This window comes from Armigeres subalbatus, chromosome 1 (genome assembly GCF_024139115.2).
Source record: "Armigeres subalbatus isolate Guangzhou_Male chromosome 1, GZ_Asu_2, whole genome shotgun sequence".
NCBI lineage: Eukaryota > Metazoa > Arthropoda > Insecta > Diptera > Culicidae > Armigeres > Armigeres subalbatus.
The window spans coordinates 265866986-265890006 of record NC_085139.1 but is presented as its reverse complement, the minus strand read 5'-3'; the positions used below and the strand labels follow the sequence as shown (position 1 = coordinate 265890006).

The following is a 23021-nucleotide window of genomic DNA, read 5'->3' as shown; positions in this document are numbered from 1 at the left end:
TCTCATATTCGAGTCTTTTCGTTGCGCCAAAAATGCAAATGGTAGTAGCTTATGTGGAACAAATAACTTAATGCTTTCATATACAGACAGCGCGGTGATGGGGCTTGAGTAAACGCATCCTCACGGCTATTATTGTTACCTCCACTCCGTTAAGCAAGAAGCAGAAGAAAAAAAAGTAGAAGGTTGTATCCGAGACACGACCGCCAATTGGACGTAGGATTATGTGAAGTGTAGAAGATTTTATTTTGAAATTCTGAATATGTTCCTTGGTGCTGATTTTTGAAGATGGGGCTGTAAATTAATTCTGGTTAATTAATTCTGGGATAATAATTAATTCTGGGAATATCCTTGGCATGTCGCATATCCTGGAAATAAATGGGCGAAAACCCGATTGTTACTATAAACTCATTTCGGTTTATAACTATAATCACAGTTTTAAAGAAACAGAGGGTCGGTAAACAACAACCTTAACAACAACTTACTCCATGAATATTTGGTGGCCCTGAAAAGGGCCGTTTGTTTATGTTGGCTTGAAGCCTTTTGAAGTGATGTACGCCGTGGTTCCGATGAATGTTATAGACTGTATCAATGCACTGTTGGGCTGAATCAGTAGAAAACGAAGAAAAGAACAAAACGGAAAGAATGTTTCATATTAAATACATTATGATCTAAATATAAATTTAGTTACCAAATACTCAAGCTTCATTTTCAGGAGCAATTATCTATTTTTGCTACGGACATCAGCCGTACAGTCAATGATTGGTCATTCAAGTTGAAATCGAACGTTTTGGCAGATGAACTAGCGGAGCAACGACGATCAGTGACGTTAATCCTTTTCACTGGGATGGCATTGGTTCTAGAATAAAATAACATAACTGCGTTGTTCTGTTGCTCTCAAGCAATTATGAATTGCACTTTGAAGAAAATTCGTCTTAGCACAAACTTCTCCCATGTAATATGATGGTTATGATAAGAACCAATTTGTTTTCTACAATACGCCTATCCAATCACAAGCAGCAATAAAGCTTATGATTTGTACTTTGAAAAATATTTGTCTCGGCTCAATCTTCTCTCGTGTGAAATTATGATTCTGAAAAGAACCCATTTGTTTTCAGTAATGCACCTTCCCAATCACAAGCAGCGACAAAACCGAAGCAGAATCTAGAGAAAATTTCATTTCATTGCTACTGACCCCAATGTCAGCCACTCGATAAGTTACCGCTAAAACGCGATATACACCATCCATGCGAATCAATTTTCGCCAAGCGGTTATGATTGGCACTTGGAAGATCCATACGTTTCTAATCATTCAGATCCACGCCTTTCTAATCATTCATAGCAAACAAACGATAGGCCATACCTTGCGTAAAAAATTGCTAAACTGCTAAATAGCCGCTATTGAGAAAACATTTTCAGTGGCGCCACTGGTACCCGGGGACCGTAATCGATGCCATTTTTGCAATCAACTCTTTCTTCTCATAAAATTTTAGTCCTGAAAAAAAACGATTTTCTTTCCACAATGCGCCACTAGCAGTAACTAAACGATAATCCGAAGATTGTTGCTTTTGGCGATGGTCTCTCGATGTTCCGCTTTCTGCTGAGACTGCTGCTACGGGCGTCATCGTTGTGCCTGCCCTCCGAGAAAATTTAATTGAACTAAGGATTGGAGTCGAGCCCGTAAGTTGCCCGATTTTGATGTCTGTGCTTGCTGTGTGCATCACATACGCGATACGTTGGTTTACCGATTTTTCAGTGCCTAGTAAAATTCAATTTTCTAATAATTTAGCACCTTGAATGCATTTTTCCGATAGTTGAGCAAAATCTTAAAGAGTTCGTCGATCGATTAACACCAAAATCTTTAAAATAGGTTGAAAGACGGCTGAATTATTAGCTCATACTTCCTGATTACTTTTCATGACGATCTCAGATTTGAAAATGCAGAATGACCATCCAATGTTCCGGAAAAAAGTAATCCTACGTCAAAACATATGTTGGCGGAAAAGTTAACTGCCATGCCATGGAGAACATCCAACGACTCGTCCGCCGTCTAACGACTCGACTGCCTGTATTTTTGTGGCGCTTGCTTTGTTCGCGAGTACGGGCAGAGCAAAGACCAGTACTGGAAAAGGTCGTGATCGTCATAAGACAGAGACCAAAGCGCCTTTTTCTATTTCAGGCGACCAAATGAAAGAATCGTGGGTACTTTGATCAATTTCGCATGAAAGGCAGTCATGAAAGGATGTTGTGCTTTATTTTAAATTTTAAATTTCTAAGTTATTTTAATAGATACATGCGAAAAATAGCGACTAGTCGATAAATTAATCATACTTCTTTAATTCACCGAGTTGAAAGTGAAAATAAACACAAAAATAAAGCAGATATTGCACACTTTCATGACCTGTCACGAAGCAAATATTTTGTGAGATTTTTGTAGCATGCCATTCATCCTTCGCGTTTCAATAGATTTTGAAAGGGGCAGATATGTAAACATCGCGTGACATCTCTTATTGAAAATGAGAAATTCCAGTACTGGCAAAGACAAAAAGCAGGGCATTATTTAGTTCGTGAGTAAAAATTACGGTCGCGAGTATTTGTGGATACTACGAATACAATGGATAAATTTGACTTAACATAAACACAATAAAAATAAACAATTGTGTTCTTGCTGGAACATTCGTGAGAAACATGTTCCGAGGTTGTTTTATGACTTTTTGCAAATTAACCCGAATGACTCGCGAAGCTTCACGAACATTTTCCAGGGTTCGTTTTTTTTTGTTTTCTCTGCGAGTAGTAGGTAGGCAAGAAAAAGGCAAAAGAAATGTTCGCGAGTATTTTGCATTGCCTACTTCTCGTTTTGTGAGTAAGGTTCACAGATTTCCACCACTGGGTAAAGGTCTATATGACGAAGTTGAAAGCAGCCTATAAGGACTTCAATGATGCTCATGATAAAATCATGGATGTAGTAGTGGCCGATGAATACGAATAGCATGAGCAACAGTACGAGGAGTCTATATTCTTCACGACACCGTTTCCATTTTGTTGGAGGAGCAGCTCAACAAGTTTAAAGCAGCCTCGGCAAGCATCGATTGTCGTGCATCAACCGCTTCGTATGCATTTCCCGATTCGATGGCCGTTATAAGAGCTGGCCTAAGTTCAAAGATCTCGTTGACAAGGGTCCAGATCAGACGACTGTTAAGTTATACCATCTGGATAAGGCTCAGGTTGGCAGTGCAGCGGGTCTTATCGACGCTAGGACGATCAACGAAGGCTATTACGCTCATGCGTGGCAAATATTGGAATCTCATATTCATTGCTTGCTGAATCTTAAACGCATGACGAAGAAGAGCCATTTACGGAGTTTGGTGTACGAGTGCAGCAAGGATGGGGAAGGCCTCAAGTTTCTGGAGCGGGAGTTCGAGGGAGTAGGAGAGGATTTCACCATACATCTGTTGGCTGCAGCATTGCACAACGATAAACGCCACATGTGGAAGTCCACTATTAAACACGGTGAGCTCCCCGATTACGATGATATGCTGACGTTCCTGAAGGAGCAAACGTTCATCTTGGAGAGAGTCGAAGCAAGCAACCCTAAGTCATCCACGCTGTCTGTTAAGTCGGTGCCTGAACCAATAAGCCGACACAAAAAGTCTATGCAACCGTTTCATCAATCGAGACGGAAATAAAGTGTGATTTTTGCGGAAATGCATACGCTAATTACCATTGCGCTGCGATCAAGGTGCTCTCAATTCCGAAAATATTGATCAAGGTAAGGGAGCGAAATGTGTGCTTTAATTGCTTGCAAAAGGTCATCGAAGTGCCGAATGCTCGTCGGACAAATGCTGCTAAAGGTGCAAACGTCGGCATCATCGTCTACTACACGCTGAAGAAAAATGCAAGCAAGTTACAGATCAGTTAAGCAAGCCGTCCTCGAAGCCAGCGACAGAGCAAGAAGATTCACCATCGGCATCGACGCCGGCTGATGCTAGTCATGGCGGTGGTGGAGGTATTGGACAAGACCTATAAGCCCCATTCATGTAGAGTTTTATTGGATAGTGCAGCGGTTCTCAACCTTTTCCGTGAGAGGTACCCCTCGCACCTTTGCATAAATGAAAATAAGTGTTGTTAAATGAAAATAAATGTAAATCATAAGACATTTGAAAAAAGCAACTACAAATTAACGGGATATATGACTCTCCATAAAGTTAGCTGAAATTTTCATTATTCCGAGCTCTCGGAGAAAAGCTTCCGAGCCTCTTGAAATACGGCTTTCGTGCCACTGAAAAGGAGGCTTCTAAGCATCTTGAAAGGGCGCCTTTGAGCCCCTTGGAATGTTGGCTTCTACACCTCTAGAAAGATGAATTACGAGCGCCTTGAAGAAAGGCTTCCGAGCCTCTTGAATAGCCTCCTTCTGAGCATCTGGAAAGAAGGTTTCTGGTCCTCTCGAAAGAAGGTTTCCAGGCCTCTTGAAAGAAGGTTTCCGAGCCTTTTGAAAGAGTGTTTCCGGGTCTCTTGAAAGGAGGCTTCCGAGCCTCTTAAAAGGAGGCTTCCGGGGCTCTTGAAAGGAGGCTTCCGGGCCTCTTAAAAGGAGGCTTCCGGGCCTCTTGAAAGGAGTCTTCCGGGCCTCTTGAAAGGAGGCTTCCGGGCCTCTTGAAAGGATGCCTCTTGAAAAGAGTCTTCCGGGCCTCTTGAAAAGAAGCTTCCGGGCCTCTTGAAAGGAAGCTTCCGGACATCTTGAAAGGAGGTTTCCCGGCCTTTTGAAAGGAGGTTTCCCGGCCTTTTGAAAGGAAGCTTCCGGGCCTCTTGAAAGAGGTTTCCGGGCCTCTTGAAAGAGGTTTCCGGGCCTCTTGAAAGAGATTGCATTGTCTGACAGTCTTCTCATCCTGCTCAAAAATCAATTCTGTTGGGTTGTTGGTGGAGTGTTTGTAGAAGAGAGAGCGTTTTCTAATGGAGTAGTTTATTCGCACACAGTCACGATGTACGGTTTGAGTCAGTCTATTCAACGTTTCTGGGAAGTTGAAGATATTGCTGATGCCGATCAGCGTGACAGTGAAGAAGAGGAATGTGAAAGGCATTTCCAGACGGCTCATCATAGAGATGCTTCTGGTCGTTGCATCGTAGAGCTGCCTCTAAAGGAGTCCGTCAGCGAGTTGGGTTTCGCAGCACCCGAATTTGAAGAAACATTATCAGGACTATATGGACGAGTACGAAGTTCTTGGTCACTGTGAACAAGTTGATGTTAGTAAGGATCAGGCAATATCACAATAGATCTGAAGAATGGTCGCAGTGATAATCACCCAACAGAAAAAAAAGGATCAGGCAGGTATCATCAACCGGTACTTATCTCCGTCCGTCCGTCCAATACCACTACTAAGTGTCGTGTGGTGTTTGATGCATCGGCGAAAGTGTCTGGCTGGTCGCTCAACGATGCGATGAAGATTGGTGCATACGCCGCTATTTCGTGTGTTCTGGAGGAAGAATCCTTCCGATCCGCTGCGTGTCTTAGAGCTGACAACGGTCAATTATGGCACAGCTTCCGCCCCGTTTTTGGCAACGCGGGCACTTCGGGCAACTGGCTATCGACGAAGGTTCCAAGTATCCTGTGGCTGCAGACATCTCGAAGAAGAGTTTCTACGTGGATGACTTGAATGAAGCAAGCGTGGTGCAGTTGATTGGTCTACGCAAGGAGGGTGGATTTCATCTGCATAAATGGGCTTCCAACAATCCTGCATTGCTGGAACGGATTCCAGAAGGCGATCGAGACGAGCTGGTTAGCATCGACGATGGAGGCTCTAAAGAAATAATAAAATCGTTAGGCCTAATGTGGAATCCAGTTTAGGACACGCTGCAATTCATCTCCATTCGCACAGTGTGTGAAACAAGTCCCCAATAAACCGTCTAAGACGAATTAAGTACTGTCCATTTAATTCCACCAGTTAATTTTCGTTATCTTTGCAGATACGTATTTCGACCACAACTGTGTGGTCGTCTTCAGTGTCTCGTACTTGAGTCGAGTCAAGTACGAGACACTGAAGACGACCAAACAGTTGTGGTCGAAATACGTATCTGCAAAGATAACGAAAATTAACTGGTGGAATTAAATGGACAGTACTTAATTCGTCTTAGACGGTTTAATACATTCCACTAAAAGAGCTTAATATATTTTTCTGAAAAGTCCCCAATATCAAGAATGTTTGACCCATTGTGTTTTGTGGCGCCGGTTATCGTGATCGGTAAACTTTTACTGAAGAGCATCTGGAAGGAAGAGTTGGAATGAGATGAAAAGCTCAAGGGCGAGCTGAAGAAAAGGTGTGACAAGTTCCTAAGCGCGTTGAGTGATGTTACTATACATTCGACGCAGAATCCTGTCCCATTGATTCCTATTTGAAATTGGCCAGATCGGACTATGGGATCGAAAGTTATGGCCAAAATACAAAATCATACGAAAAAATCGTGTAAAAAATGTCACTCATTTTTCGGGCACTTATCCTCAACCGATTTGCTCGCAACAAGTTGCATTCGACGCAGAATCCTGTCTCATTGTTTCCTATTTGAAATTGGCCAGATCGGACTATGGGATCGAAAGTTATGGTCAAAATACAAATTCATACAAAAAAATCGCGTAAAAAACGTCACTCATTTACGGACACTTATTCTCAACCGATTTGCTCGCAACAAATTGCATTCGACGCATTCCTTTCCCATTATTTCCTATCGAAAATCGGACTATGGGATCGGAAGTTATGACCAAAATACCTTTTTCATCAAAATCACAAAAATGTCACCTATTTTTCGGACACCTAACCTTGATCGATTCACACGCAACAAGTTGCATTCGATGCAGAATCCTGGCCCATTGTTTCCTATTGAAAATTGGCTCGATTGGACTATGGGATCCGAAGTTATTGCCGTAAAACCATTTTAGCCTTTTTATACGGAAAGGCTGTATTTTCGCTCCAAAACCCAAACTTTTACAGAAGGCCTGGAGAACCATAGTGTTATATACCAATCGATTCAGCTCGACGAACTGAGATGATGTCTCTGTCTCTCCCACTTCATACGGGAGTTTGGCAGAAAGACGGTAATGAGATTTATATCATAACAAATATTGCCCTCCGCTCGCGTGATGGGAATGACATTTTCGTTTTCTTTTTGTGTAGTCGGAGCTTCAGTTCAACTAACATCCAAAAGTGATATCCTTAAAATATATGACTGGGTGAAATAAAACAGGGTTATGTACGTCAAAAGGATTGGAAAAGGAAACAAAAATGTCGAAATTCTTATTAGCATATTGTAGATCAAGCTGAAAACCGAACCGAGGTCCCGCGAAATCGCATTTCCGGATGTTGCAACTGCATCGCGAGTAGTGCGCAACTGTGCCATAGTCGGGCACCACTCGCGATGCAGTTGCGACATCCGGAAATGGGACAAAATATGATTTTCGGTTTTCAACTGGATCTACAATATCTTTGCCATAAATAATCTGATTTTCATAGAACGGACAAAGAAATTTGTCTTTTTTACTCCTAGCCACTAGCTCATCTTTTTTCAAGCACACACATTTTACGAAGGTCGAGAAAGGCACCATCACCGCTAGGTGGATTAATCTGGGTTTTTTAATTTAATTTTGCAAATCTCGCCAAATAACTTTCAACGCGGGATCGCGAGTTCTTTTGTATTGCCTTCGCCTCACATTTTTAAGACGGATCAGTAGCTGAAGATCGTCGTCAATAATAATGGAGTTAAATTTAATTTCACATTTAGGAATTGCAGTGCCTCTGGCTTCGACAATTAAATTTGTCAAAGATACGAGAGCATTGTCAATATCACTTTTGGTATCGAGAGGAATATCAACATCAAAATTCCTTTCGATATATGTTTTATATAAATCCCAATCAGCTCTATGATAATTAAAAGTAGAGCTGATTGGATTATAAATGGCTTCTTGTGAGATTTCAAATGTCACAGGAAGGTGATCAGAGTCAAAGTCAGCATGAGTTACCAATTGGCCACACAGCTGACTTGAATCCGTTAAAACTAAATCAATTGTCGAAGGATTTCGAGTGGATGAAAAACAAGTTGGGCCATTGGGATATTGAATAGTATAATATCCCGCAGAACAATCTTCAAATAAATTTTTTCCGTTGGAATTGCTTTGAGCATTATTCCATGAAAGATGTTTGACATTGAAGTCACCAATTACGAAGAATTTAGATTTGTTGCGAGTCAGAATTTGAAGATCAGCTTTCAACAAATTCTTTTGCTGCCCATTGCATTGAAAAGGCAAGTAGGCTGCAATGAAGGAAAATTGTCCAAAATTTGTTTCAACAGAAACTCCCAAGGTTTCAAAAACTTTGGTTTCAAACGAAGAATATAATTTATGTTTGATACGTCTATTCATGACAATGGCGACCCCACCACAGGCGCTGTCAAGACGATTATTTTGGTAAATAAAATAATTTGGATCTCTTTTGATGAAGAGTCCAGGTTTTAAATATGTTTCAGTTATAATGGCAATGTGCACATTATGAACTGATAGGAAGTTGAATAATTCATCTTCCTTACCCTTTAAAGAGCGGGCATTCCAATTTAAAATTTTCAAAGAATTATTTGGATCCATTAAAACGAAGTCCAATAACAATTCTTTGACTAAATTTGATACCAACCTGAACTGCTTCAGTTTTGGTATTTGCTTTGAACATTGCATCAATCATGTGATGCAACTGTTCATTAAGAAAATCAAAGTCGGAAGCAGACATGCTGCCTGAGTTGTCAAAACGAACGATATTTCCCGTTGAAGAATGGGGATGAAAGTCATTCATCGTCGGTAAATTTTCGGAAATAAAATTTTGCCTGCCTGCAGCGATGCTAGCATAGGAGGGCGTGTTTGAAAAATTAGAATTCGATGAACTACTCGTTACCCGGTGAGAGGTAGGTGCAAAATTTGTTCGTTGATTGTGATTGGTATGAATTACTCGACCGGCAAATTATTGCGGATTCTGAGCGTTTGCAATATGTTTACCCGAAAAATCTGGAATTTCCCGTCATCAATTTTGCACGGGAAGTCAAAACTTTTTTGCGTGAAGGGCATTCCCAGAAATTGGATTTATGATTGCCCCCACAATTGGCACATTTAAATTTATTGGAATCTTCTCTCACAGGACAGGCGTCCTTGGCGTGAGAGGTTCCACCACAAATCATGCATTTAGCATCCATGTGGCAATGTTTAGTTCCGTGACCCCACTTTTGGCACTTACGGCACTGAGTGGGGTTTTGGATATTTCCCCCAGGCCTGCGGAAATGTTCCCATGTAACACGGACATGGGACATAATACAGGCCTTTTCCAAACTTTTCATATTATTTAGTTCACTTTTGTTAAAGTGAACTAAATAAAATTCTTGAGAAATACCCCTCTGGGAAGTACCAGAGCGAGATTTCTTTTTCATCTTAATTACTTGGACTGGTGAAAATCCAAGTAATTCAGAAATTTCAATTTTAATCTCATCCAGTGATTTGTCGTCACTGGGGAGACCTTTCAAAACGACTTTGAACAATCGCTCAGTTTTGTCGTCGTATGTGAAGAATTTATGGCGCTTCTCAGTTAAATACTGAAGAAGACGTTTGCGATCGTCAAAGGATCCCGGCAAAACGCGGCAGACACCCTTCCTAGCAATCTGAAATGAAACCTTGATCCCCTGAAGGTTACTCAAAAGGGTAGCTTCAGGTAGTATTAAAACTTACCTCCGCAAAGAGAGAAAGAACCGCACAGCACGAAAGCACGATGCGGTCTGATGGTTGACATTTATTTTTACCATTCATTCTTCCATGCAAAAAATAAATAAAAATAAAACCACGGCAAAAGATATTTTAGTTACTAGATAAAGATTGTCGCTACTGTTCCCTTTGTTCTGCTTTTCGAAACATGTGTGGTACATACCTGTCAAATCGTATGGATTTTCCTTCTTTGACATTTAGCTCCCCTATCCTCGCCAGCAAAAGATGTTCCGGACAGCGACGACAGCGACAATTTTTATCTAGTAACTAAAATATCTTTTACCACGGCAGTCGCAGCAGCAGTCACGCCAAGCAGATGACAGTCAGCACATGCTTTTTTCTATTTTCTCTCCCCACGATTAATGTTTTCGTACAATAATTTCACAATGTATAACCGTTTTTGGTGGGAAAATTCATTTCATTACTCCTTGCTCATTTTAGAGATAAGAACGAATAAATCAGTACCTACGGATAGCACTCCTTCTAGGCTTTGCGCCACAGGTAATTAAACTCGATTCTGTGCTGTTTGCGCTGCGCACGAGCCGAAACAAAAAATCTCATGCAAATGCTGACCGCACGCAGCAGCAGTAGCAGCAAACAAACAGTTTGCTTCATCGGCAAAAAATGTCATGATGTCGCGTACATTTTTTTACAAACTGTTTCGGCTTGTCTGGTGTATGAAATTTGACTGGACAAAATGTGAATATTCATATAATCATAGTGTTTAACGTACATTTCCCAACACTGTGCATAGCACATGTTTCGAAATGGACAAATTGATATGAAATTTGCGAAAAAGAATCCACGTGTCTTGGAGGGACTCGAACCCTCAACCTCCTACTATCTAGATAGGCGTGATAACCCCTACACAACAAGACCACTTAAAGGTCCAGTTTGTGGAAAGGCCATTAGAATCTGAGTACCAACCTCCACCGCGATTAGCACTTTTTAATATCTTTCGGATGCTTGATTTGTCCAATCTCACATGTGCTTTACTGTTGTATTTCCACAGTCAAGCGAATGCACATTGTTTATTAAACGAGAGGATCGCACTCTATGCTCGTAACAACAGGCTGGGCGGATTTGTACAGAGTGCGAATCAATCACACTATGCTGTGCCAAAGCCTTGCATGGCTAAAGCATTTGATGAGTTTGATTTGTCCCTCCAAGACACGTGGATTCTTTTTCGCAAATTTCATATCGATTTGTCCATTTCGAAACATGTGCTGTGCATCTGCACAGCCAAGATATTTATCAAAAAATAAATACATTGTTTTTAAACTAAGGAAAGGACTTCTTTATCCGGTATCCGAACTTCGTAGTTGGGTTTCCGGAGAGTTCCTGATTTAACTGTAAATGTAAATTTCATATGATGGGGTTGGGAGGGTGCATCAGGGCATCAATGAAGTTACAACTGGACAATGAAGTGGTAGCCAATCGGAGTCAAGGAAGGAAAGTATTAGTCGTTCGCGTCTATTCTTTTATCTCCAACAGTTGTTAACCAGTTGACGCGCTTCTTCAAGTTCAAGTTGTTCCAATTATGGAATATATTCATCTACCGGTATTGTTTTTTTCTTTCTTATACACTTTTTTTTTCATATGTAAAACATGTGAACGGCATAAATGATAACAAAGAAGGAACATATTAAGATTCACAGCTATCAAAATAAACCCTGGAGGGGAGAAAAAAATTGCGTGATCAGAACATTTTCCACTTCCCCCGCAGTGTTTGATACCAGGGGTAAGTGTAAAATCTTTAAATTATTTGCTTTCATGGTACAAACCACTACAAATTGAATGTGATTAGTTTAATTGTATTGTAGTGGTTACCTGTGAATTAAATTCAATGGAAAAGGGACAATGTGTGCAAATAAGAATTGATTTTTTTGATTAAATTAACTTCTCGCGAAACCTAAAATGACAGTTCAAGCGTTAAGACGGTTAAGTGTATGTATTATACAAATTTGAATATAGTATTAGTGTGAGCATCGAAGTATTATCTTGCACAATGTTATGGTGTGGTAAAAACTGTAGAGTATGTACAATTCCAATTTTTCGAGTAAATTTTTACACTTACCCCGTTTTTTCACTTCCCCCAGTGTACCTTACAAAATTGCTAGATTCTCATACAAATATTGCATTAGACCTAACAAAGTATTAAATAAAATTTCATTTTCTGCAAGTATAAGAATCTAACAATTTCGCATATGACAATCTTATACATATTTTAGTAGGTTCTTATACAGAATTGTTAGAAAATCTTACATGTGCTGGTTGAGAGTTCGTACAACAGTTAAATAAATATTTTTCAATATTTTGACGGCGAAAAGCAACAAGTGTCAAAAGTAATGTTTTGATGATTTTTGATCAACTTATAACAGCACCCATGAATTATGAAAATTTTGTAAAGTTTCTTAGTAAATCAATCAAAACTAATCCACTCGTATTACCTGATTCTCAAATAATCACAGATTTTGATAAAATCACAGAAAATGGCTGTGATTTTATAAGCCGGTATTTTGAATTTAGGCATTTAAAAACTTTCATGTTCAAAGATGAGCCATTATTGTATAAGAGAGACGTTGAAGCTGATGGAGGCATGAACAATTCTCAGCTTGTTTCACGTAATTTATGTCGAGCCGCCGCGCCTGGTATACAAATCCTCCCTGATTATTTATATGAACAAGAATAAATATCACGAAGCCACACAAACAATAGAAATACAATATTTCTGATTCAAGGACCTTCTCTGCAGTCCTCCTAATCTCATAATTTATGCTGTCACAAATAATAGGTTCGATTTCAGATGGGCCGATTTGGAACTTTTTAGTTTTTGTCGATTTATATAACCCCCTCCTTCGATGTAATAAAGGAAAAGCATTAAAACTTGTTTATAACCTTCTTGTTTCGTGTGCCGTTCGGTATTTTAATTACAAAACGAGTTGTTGCGTTTTGAGGTGAAAAAATCGAATTGGGAGTAGATGGAAAGGTAGTTTTTCGTAAACTCGTTTCGAAAAATGTATTCTACTATCCTTCAATGGGGTTTAAACCTAAGAGTCTCAGTACGCTACTAATCTTTTCTGCAACTAAGCTATTAAGGAGCTCTGCCGTACTTCGCAATTTAGCTAAGTTCAAATTCCCAACATCGGACACATGATCCAACAGCCGCTATCTATTTTCCGAATCAACTATTTCCCGCATTACTATTCTGTAAAGCATACCTTCAGCTATAAAGTAGCAACAAATTTCCTTCTGAATGAATCGAAATAGAACCCGAAAACATTAGCTACCTTGAATATTATGATTTTCTTCCCAATGAAACGTTCCGAACTGCTATCCCATTCGCGTGACCCTTTCCACTCCAGTTTGGGTCGTGTACCACGGGGAACATAAGTATTTCTTCTACCTTCCTCACTCGAGCCTAGAGCTTCGTAGCGAAAGCCTTCAATTAGCTATTCTAATGCAAATTATAGTAAAACATTATCCGTGGAGGCAAAACATCGCTTCCCGCGCGCACAGTCATGCAAATCCGAGAGCCCTGATGCCAGGCAAAAGACGGCACGATGTCACGCAAATCTCATTCCGCTAATGACCTTCCGCGCTTTGTCTGGCCCTCGGACCGGAAAATGGCTTTATTTCACACAAAACTGTTTCTGTTTTGCGTTCGTTTCAGGAAATGGGCACCTATCTGGGGGCGTTGAAGTGCGTCCGGGACAGCTGCCCCAGGGTCGGTTGCTGTCGATGAATCCGCTGAAAATTTCATCGATGTGGCAGTGCGACACCTGCGGGCTGAAGATGAGCAATGTGAAGGTCACCAAAATACAGGAGATTGCCGGCCGGATGATTCTGAACAATGCGGTCAAGAAGGACGCCGCGTACATTGTGGACTATTTGAACGAGCACGTGGCAAAGTTTTTGCCACCGTGCAACCAGTTCACGGTGGAGCTGAAGCTGCAGGCAATACTGAAGATTCAGGACGACGCGGAGCTGGCGTTGCTGGTGGAGAAGGATAAGTACTGCCGGGAGATTTTGGAGCTGCTGAGGAAGCTCGGCTACGGCGAGTGCTACGTCAAAGGGGTGCTGTGCTACGAGCTTTTCAAGGCACGGATGACGATTGCGGGGTTGAAGGAGGAGGTGAGTTTCGACATTATATGAGTTAAATTAGATTTTTTTGTTATTTAGGAATATTTTTGTTTTGTTTTTTTGTTTTAAAATTTTAGACATTCCCCGACGAGGGAGAGCTGGGTTTACTGCGTACCGCATGGATCATTCTGGGCTGCAGCGGAAACCGTCCTCGAGATTTGGCGCAACTTGCTCAATTGCACGATTGCAACGACGTTTGATGACAATCTAGAATACAACAACAGACAGTGTTGTGGTAGAACAATCAAAAGTGGTTGTGCTTTGTTCGGCCGCAATAAATGCCGATCGGCAACATGGTAACGAAACGGTTGTTTCCAACGCACCAATCAGAAGCGAGAGCACACAGACTCCTAAATAGAATAGATATAGCACGGACACATTCAAATACACACAAGCGCAAAAGAAGTGCAAAAATCATTGAGATTTCAGATTGATAGCATTTAGAACAATTTTTGCTCACAACGCATGGCAAATTTTCTTCCTCTCTAGACAGCGAAGTTGAAATTAGGAACACGAAAAAATGACACTGACAGCCAACCTGTCGCCATGGCGATGGGTAATGTTGTTTTTGCTCGCAACTCGTAACTAACACGTTAATTCACACATTCTCCTACCAATAGATGATAAGCGGATTGGAAATATTTTTGTATCGGTAAATGAAGTGGAACACACTGGCGACGAAAAAGTAATGGAGTCATGCTGCCACACGGTGGAAGAAGAAAAGGAGAAACACGAATGAATTATGAATGAAAATAAACAAAAGTCATTACACTCGGATTGACGCACAAAGACTGGCACCTTTTAGCGCACTTGGTCTTTTTCGCCTATGAATCGTTGATTTTTTGCCCCTCTACATCTTTTCTGAACGTTGGCTATTCACCTTCTACTCTTCTAGTTATAGTAAAACAAAGTAAATTTAAAAAAAATCGTGTCTTTCAAATCTGTCCATTTGTTGACAAGAAGCGTATCTATTTCCAGTCATTAAACCGTCATACGCCAAAATGAGATCCACATTTAGAGTCGTTAAAATAGACATTGAATATAGAAAATACAATTGTACATTTATCAATACTTTTTTTTCTAAAATAAAATTCAAAGAAGAACAACGCAGGACAAGATCCAATATCAAACAAAATATATCGAAATATTTACTCAGATCCCTTTCTAGTCATGTTTCAAACTGTTTTTAGGCTAATAAAATGCAATACCCAAGGTAATCAATACATATTTAATGGATAATGGAAAATAATAATGAAGCCATATATAAATGAATATATTTTCTCTCTTTATATCAATCAAGCAAACCCTTCAAATCAGATGAATTAAAAAAAAATCCGCTTGAACTCGGCAAATAAATTCCTACCACATTTAATTCGATCCGAATCATCCTCGCACACATGCGGTTTTTGCCAAAGTTGGGAGATTCACCGACAAGGAAAAAAAAAAGATTTCCGCAGACCGAGCACCTGTCCGTCCAACAATTTCGTCACTATCGGTTCTGCTATTTTTGTTGACGCAGTGCAACTGTTGCGCGTGGCATGAACGAGCACGCGGGATTCGGTGGGGGTTTCCCTCAAACCACGTGGTCGGCTGTTTTTCGCTCTCCGTCTCTCTCTCTTTGTTACGAAATTCTCACGGCAACGGTTCCGCTCGTGCTCAGCGTTCCTTGGATGCACGCTTGAAATCGTTTGAAAACTTCATTGAAATCTCGCTTAACTTTTCAAAAGGACCTAAGTAACATTTTTTTCATGAATTAATTTGAATAGCGCAATCAATAGACCAATATGAAAGCTTTTGATTGCACTACTCAAATTAATTCATGAAAAAAATGTTACATAGGACCTTTTGAAAAGTTAAGCGAGTATTCAGTTTTGCATTATTTCTCCAATTAAACTCTAATTGTACGCAAAAGTAACAGTTCAATAATTATCCAACAACCATGCTTGCAGAACAAGATTACTTTTGACAGATATCGAATATTTTTTGATAGATGTCTTATTGGTTTAGTTGAGTTGCGCCAGCCATGCTTATGAAAGGGTGATTTTTTCTTATTTTCGAACTGTCACTTTTAAGTCGGATTAAATTTAATTTGGAAAATGAGACGCAGGTCTCTTAAAATATTGAAAAGTGGTACCTTACAATCGTGATTTATTGAATATTGATTATTGAAAAACTTAGTAATATGTATTTGTGTCCGGCTACCGATTTCTCGAGACGTGCTCGACATTATTTCATTTCAAGACAAAAATTTTAAAACGACTTATCTGCTTTTGCAAACAAAGATTAAAACGACGATTTGACGAATCTGGTAGTTCTCCCACGCAAACCAACACCACCAATAGGTAGGTGAAGGTTTCCGCTACCTGTTGGTGGTGTTGGTTTGCGTGGGAGAGCTATCAGATTCGTCAAATCGTCGTTTGAATCTTTGTTTACAAAAGCAGATAAGTCGTTTTGAAAATTTTGTCTTGATTTGGTGTGTAACATTTACACAGTTAAAATGATTCACAGAATTTTATGTTCTATGCACACAAAACGGACTGTGTTAACTCTCGCTAATCTAGGCCCGTTTTGTTGTGTATGGAACACAAAATTGTTGTTAATCATTTTAAGCGTGTAGCGTGCACTCTCGCGCGTGATAACAAAAGGAGCGACGTCCGACAGCTTCGAGATCATTTTTTCCCTGCTGGACGACGGGACGGTCTGTCACGATGTGGGCTGATGAGGTGGAAGATTTCCCTTGTCATAAACAGAGATGCCAGATTTGAAGACATGTCTTCAATTTGAAGACTTTTGAATCTCTGTGAAGACATTTATTTTGTGAAGACTTTTCAAAATATTTGAAGACTTTTCTACTTATTTGAAGATACTTGAAGACAATCAAGAAAATACCAGCCGGTAGTTAACTGCAACGCATTTTAGTCATCATACGCCCTTAACTTTAAGTTATGCGCTGGTAAAAATAAATCCCAATGAAAGCATTCGTTTGAACTTTCTTTGGAGGTGGCGGCGTATTTCACGTGTCTGTAAAAAGGTATTTCGATCGGGGTTCAGCCAAACCGCACCAAGCGGCTTTTCGACTGACTTGTGATATTTTGTTCGTAAAAGGACAACGGAAATAGTTTCATATCAATTCAAGTGTACATTTGCTGTAGGATATCCTCAGTTATGGGGTTGAGGGATATCCTATACGATTTGCGATCAACTAAATCTGCTAAACGAAAGTTTGGGCAGAAAAATCGATAATTTTTCGTTGGCGCTTGGTGTGTTTTGGCTGAACCCCGACCGTATCGGAATGGAATGACCGATTTAATTTATGACAGACGGAATTCTTCTATGATTTGATTTAATCTATTCAACCGTTGAACTGGAAACAGTTTTTTTTTCTAAATTCCTTGTGAATTCTTCTGATCTTTTCGGCATTTCTATGTGACATTCCTCTGAATATCATTCGGGAAACTCTTTGAATTTCCCATGGATTTCAGTGATTTTCAGTGAAAATTAAATGATTTTTTCGTGTAAAATAGGGAGAATTTCCGATGGAAAACTGAGAATTGAAATCGAGAATTCAGTACAAATTATCGTGGAAATTTATAATAATTTACGTTAAGAAGAAATAAAGGAAATCCTCCAAAACTTAAACGGGAAATTCGTCACGAACATTTCAAAAGGGCGTAACTGATTTTGTAAACAAGAGCTTCTTTCGTCGCTGGTGGGCTAATTGGGCTGGTGGGCACGCGCACAGAAAGGATAAATTTTGTTTTCATCGGGCAATGCTTCCGAAGTGTTTCCCGATGAAAACAAGTCCCATACCATCCATGCCCTTGAAATAGAAGGATGAGTAAACGTCAGCAGGCTCTATTTTATCTTAATTTCCACAAGTTCTACTGAACTCCTACAATAAATCCCTTTTAATTTCCGCAAAAAACTTGTCTTAATTGATTTTCAAAGAAAATTCTTACGAATGTCGGAAAGAAATTGAAATTGTTCTTGTGTTAAATGGATATTTCTCAAAATTTCCATGATAAATTTCTACAACAAAAAAAACACAAAAAATCGGTGGGATTTCAAGTAAAGACTCAGTAGAAAATTCTGAGGAAGCTTGTTACACACTTCGTTAAATTCTTCCTTGAATTCCTCTGGTAATTTTTCTAGAAAAATCTTTGGACATTCTTCCAGTATTTTCTCTGAGAATTCCTTTATGAATTTCTCCAAAAAATCGTTCTGGAATTCTTTCTGAAATTCCTCCTGAAGTTCCGCCAGGAATTTGTCAGAACCTTTCAGGAATGTCTCCCAAAAAGTCTCCAGGACATCCTTTGGAATTTCCTCTAGGAGCTCCTCCGTAAAATCGTCCAAAGATTCCTGCGATAGTACATCCATGAATTCCTTCGGAAGATCCTCCAGATGTCCTCATGAACTCCTCCAGTAGCTCCTTCACGAATTCATTTAGCAGTTCTTCCAGGAACTCCTGTGAAAGTTCTGACAGAAATTCTTCCGAATTCCTGCGGAGCTTCTCTAGGGATCCCTTCCGAAGTTCCTCCGTGAATTCCTTCGGAAGTTTGTTCAGGAATTCCTCTGGAAGACTTTCCAAGAATGTTGTCAAAAGATTCTCCAAGAATGCCTCCGGAAGCATACTATGAATTTTTTTCTGGTATTTCCTTCAGGATTTCTATCAGAAATTCCTGCAGCAATACCTTAAGAAGCTCCTTTAAGATTTCTCCGAAAGTTCCTTCAGATTTTTTTTCAGGAATTCAACCGGAAATTCCTTCAGGAATATCCTTCAGAAATTCATCAGGAAAATCCATCCGGATATAATCCTGTAGTTCCTACAGAAATTCCTTCTAAAGTTCCTCCAAGAATTCCTCCTGAAAATCCTCCAGCAATTCCTTCTGAAGTTCCTTCAGAAATTTCGTTGGAAGTTCCTCCAATAAATCTTTTGGATGTTCCAACAGGAATTCCAAGGGAAATTTCTTCAGCAGTCTTCCAGAAGTAATTAGAAGTTCCATCCAGAAGAAATTCGTATAAGTGATAAGAAGGTCCATCAGGAGTTTATCCGGAAGCTGCTCCAGAAATTTAGCCGGAAGCTCCATCAGAAATTTTCCTGAATCTTTCTTCAAGTACTTCACGATAAATTTTGAATCCCTCCAACTTTTTTTTTCAAAAAAGAAATTTGGAAAAATTCCACGTGGAAATTCAGTTAAAAAAATTCGGTAGAATTTTGATCAAAGAGTCAGTAGAAAATCCTGGGGTAACTCGTTAACAGGATATTCTCTTGAATTTTAACAATTTGAATGTAAAAAAATAAACATTATTCCACACCAGTAAAACAAGGAGATGATTGAATTTACAAATCTATTGGATTTTGAAATTTCTCGCTGATAAACATAATTTTAATATTGAAGACATTTGAAGACATTTTTAAACGACTGTGAAGACATTTGAAAATATCATCTGGCATCCCTGGTCATAAAGGAACTGAAGCTGGTCAACGATGGGTGGCAAAACTGTATTACGGGCGTTGCGTTTCTAACTGAAAGTCTCTCCCCTCTCAGTCAACGGATCGGAAAACTTTTCGGTAGAACGAGCTTTTGAAGGTTCGTGCATTGGATAAGATTTTCATTCCCGACGATAAAATACACTCTGTTTTCCATCTACTCAGCGATGGAGTAAAATTGTTCACGTAATAAAACCCGAACGCTACTCAATAGATTAAAACATATAACTTTATTAACGTATTACTACAGGTTAAAAGACCGGGTACTTTGTGACGATGCGGTTATTGAAGATGACGTTTTGTGCTGACGTGTGGCTCTATTGCAATGACAGCCCAGCTGTCATGAAGGAGCCCCAGCGGTAAAGCTAGGATGCTGACCGTTTGAGGCCGTGCTCCCAGCTCTGCTTCATTCGCCCCAACATCCCTCTTTTCAAAATTTATGGTACACATTGCGCGGTTTTTCTTGTTCGCGAAGAACGTCGAGGTTGTTGTACCAGGTGTGCTGAATAATGCTGACCCAAAATTTGACAACGCCATTGGTGATGATTGAGTTGATAAGTTTGGAAGAACTGCTGGGTGAAAACTTTCTTTTGCTAACGGTGAAAGCGACGGGAGTTTAGAAACTCTGCTGTGTTTCGGTGAATTCTCAGATCCTATGGTTGTCGGTATCGCAATCGACTACCTTGATTTCTTGAATCGCCATTCATCTAGCAGAGCATTCAGCGGAAGTATCGTTGATTTGCTTCCTTGCTTCCGGATATTATCAAAACTTGACGATGAACTACCCCTCTACTGATTAACATGCTATCGTACAAAGCGACGGTTGTCAACCCAAACATTATACATCACTTGTCCCAGCTGCTCAACGACCGTACCAGGAACCCAACTCCAAACATTGTTTCTGTAAGTCTTCACGTAGGCCAAGTCATTCCGGTTGAACGATCGATGCTTTCCTAAGAAGCTTGAGATTTGTTCTAATCCGTCTACCGAACATGGCTTCCGCTGATGAGAATTCGTTCGGTGCGGATGGGTTAGGTGTAGACCTGATGACAATGGATCGATCGCCGCGATTTTATGTTTCGGTTGTTAATCGATTGATTTTCGGCGAGAAATAAAACAAATGTTTGCCAGATTGTCCGGACGTTTCGGTCGATTCACTGGCCTTCAAAAATCTTCTGCGGTCTAATCTTCCTGCCGCTACTACTAGTAGTAGTAGTAATGGCCGTCTTAGAGTAAGGAAGCGGCAGGAAGATTAGTCCGCAGAAGATGGTCGAAGGCCAGTGAATCGACCGAAACGTCCGGACAATCTGGCAAACATTTGTTTTATTTCTCGCCGAAAATCAATCGATTAGCAACCGAAACATAGGTGTAGACCTGTATGTTAACAGGAATAGGTCTAAAGGATTATGTTCTTCTCTTCACGTAGCTGTTTTAAACGTGTCAACGAATCTGCCCATTGGATTGGGGGTGTAATGGTGTGGTAGTGACCTGCTGTATGCCGTTGATGCCGCAAAATTAGGCGAATTCGGCACTCGTAAATTGGGTTCCGTTATATTAGACGACCGTTTCTGGCATACCTAGCCGTGCGAAGATACTTTGAAGGATCTTGATTGTTGCTACAACTGTAATGCGACTTGTCTGCAGAGTCTTCGGCCATTTCGAGAACGAGTCAACTACGAGAAGGTAGTATTCGCCGTCTAGCGGTTCTGCGTAATCAACATGAACACGTTGCCATGGCCGCTGCAACTTTGGCCAGGGAATAGAAGCGCACGGTTTGACATACTTCACAATATCGATGTCAATAGATGGCCAGTAAACGCAACTCCTGGCTATGGGCTTCATCCGATGGATGCCGGGATGCCCTTGATGCAGTTGAGCTAGACAACGTTTACGAAGGTGCCTTGGAATGACGAGTCTATCACTAGAAAGAATGCAACCTTCGACGGTAGTGAAGAACTCGCGACGGTTGTACAACTTTTGCAGCTCCCGATCCGCTGTGCTTGACGAAGCCTTCATCCATCCCTGCTGAATGGAGTCGTAGGCCTTGCTGAGAACCAGATCTTTCTCGGTGCCTTTTTGAATTTGGTTGAAACTGAGCGGTAGAACTTTGAATGTTTCGAAGGCTGGCGACCTTACATTATCCTCAAGTGAAACTGCTGCTATTACATAGTCCTCATCGGGTTTGACATGCTGGATAACTAAGCAAGTACATCTACTTGAGCAAACTTTTCTGCACCAACATACTCGATCGTGAAGTCGTACATAAGTAGCATGAGGGCCATCGTTGTAGCCGGTTGGCGGTGTACACAGGAATGCCCTTTTTTGACCCGAAAATACGTAGCAGGGGTGCATGATCCGTTTGCAGTCTGAACTTTAATCCAAACTCCCGTAACCCCAAACTCCTATAATGACGTCGTCCAGGTAGCCGCAGGTGTGCTCAAGACCTGCTAGTATGGCATCGACCACTTGCTGAAAAGCACCTGGCGCGGCCTTAACCCCGGGAGCAAGACGGTTCACTTTGTAGATGCCTCGATGGGTATTAATGGCATAAAGTTCTAAAGCATCTTCTAATGCTTCATCTACTTCCAGTTGCAGGTACGAATCAGACATGTCGATAATACTGAAGACCATACAGTTGGCTGGCTTCACAAAAATATCCTGGGGTAATGGAATAGGATAGTGGCTGCAAAGAATCGTACAGCCCAGTAGAATAGTCCCCGCAGATCCGAATATTGCCATTTGCCTTCCGTATAACTACAATTGGAGCCGCCCACTCGGAGTTGTCTACCGGCTTTATTATCCTTAGTCGCCTCAATCGATCCAACTCATCTTCAACTGCTTGATACGAAGAATACGCCACCGGGTGTTTTGAACGAAAAACTGGTTGCTGATCTGGCTTCAGCCATAGCTTCATGGTAACCTTCGTGCACTTTCCCAGGGCAGTGCTAAAAACTTCTGGATATTCGGCTTTTAACCCTTCCACAATCGTAGACGATTCATTCACTTTATTGCACATCGTGCTAATCGGTACGGAGTCTAGTTGGGATATTTCGATTAAATCCAACCCCAGAATGGGTAGATCACGTAGCTGTGTCCAATTGCAGTCGCACAAACACACCATTCAATACTACCGAAACAAATCGTCTCCGCCTGCGTACCAAATCAACAGATACCGTCACTGTTTTCGGCAGGGATGCCAGATACAATTTTTATAAGTCTGTATAAATCTCAGCAAAATGTCTGTATTTGTCTGTATAGAGTTTAGAAGGTACAGGAATTAGAAATTTATTTTAAAAAAACACCATGCGCTTTTGACAACGTAGAATATCGAGGTTTCAATAATCAAAAAGTCGGTGTAAGCCTTAGTCGAGTTCAAGTACGAGATACTGAAGACAAGTAAAATTTAGGTCGAAATACGTATTCATGAAGTTACTGTAAAGTTACAATCAAGTGGTGAAATTAAATTAGATAATACTATCTCTTCTTAGGACAAGTAAAAATATTCCACTAAAAGCTCTGAATAATGTTCTTATCAATATGTATGTTGTTACATTAGCATAAATTAATTATTTACGTATTTTTTCAAAAATTGGGAAGTTGGGAAGTCCAAAAGAG

At 40.4% G+C, this 23021-nt stretch overlaps 3 protein-coding genes across 3 annotated transcripts in view; 1 reads left to right on the top strand and 2 right to left on the bottom strand.

The window, feature by feature from the left end:
- Positions 1 to 15021, top strand: part of LOC134207363 (SET domain-containing protein SmydA-8-like) — a 48333-nt gene extending 33312 nt beyond the window's left edge. The window contains 3 exon segments of the mRNA XM_062683084.1: positions 13446 to 13494; positions 13497 to 13906; positions 13993 to 15021. Coding sequence (XP_062539068.1) covers positions 13446 to 13494; positions 13497 to 13906; positions 13993 to 14115 — 582 coding nt within the window. The 3' untranslated portion in view covers positions 14116 to 15021.
- A 5939-nt stretch (positions 15022 to 20960) lies between these two features.
- LOC134207289 (uncharacterized protein K02A2.6-like) lies at positions 20961 to 21688 on the bottom strand. The gene is made up of 2 exons (XM_062683012.1): positions 21623 to 21688; positions 20961 to 21578 (listed from the first exon to the last, which is right to left on the bottom strand). Exons 1-2 carry the CDS (start codon positions 21686 to 21688, stop codon positions 20961 to 20963), a joined length of 684 nt encoding a protein of 227 aa, XP_062538996.1.
- Positions 21689 to 21779: 91 nt separating this feature from the next.
- LOC134207288 (uncharacterized protein K02A2.6-like) lies at positions 21780 to 22422 on the bottom strand. The gene is made up of 2 exons (XM_062683011.1): positions 22165 to 22422; positions 21780 to 22064 (listed from the first exon to the last, which is right to left on the bottom strand). Exons 1-2 carry the CDS (start codon positions 22420 to 22422, stop codon positions 21780 to 21782), a joined length of 543 nt encoding a protein of 180 aa, XP_062538995.1.
- Between the last annotated feature and the right edge of the window lie 599 nt (positions 22423 to 23021).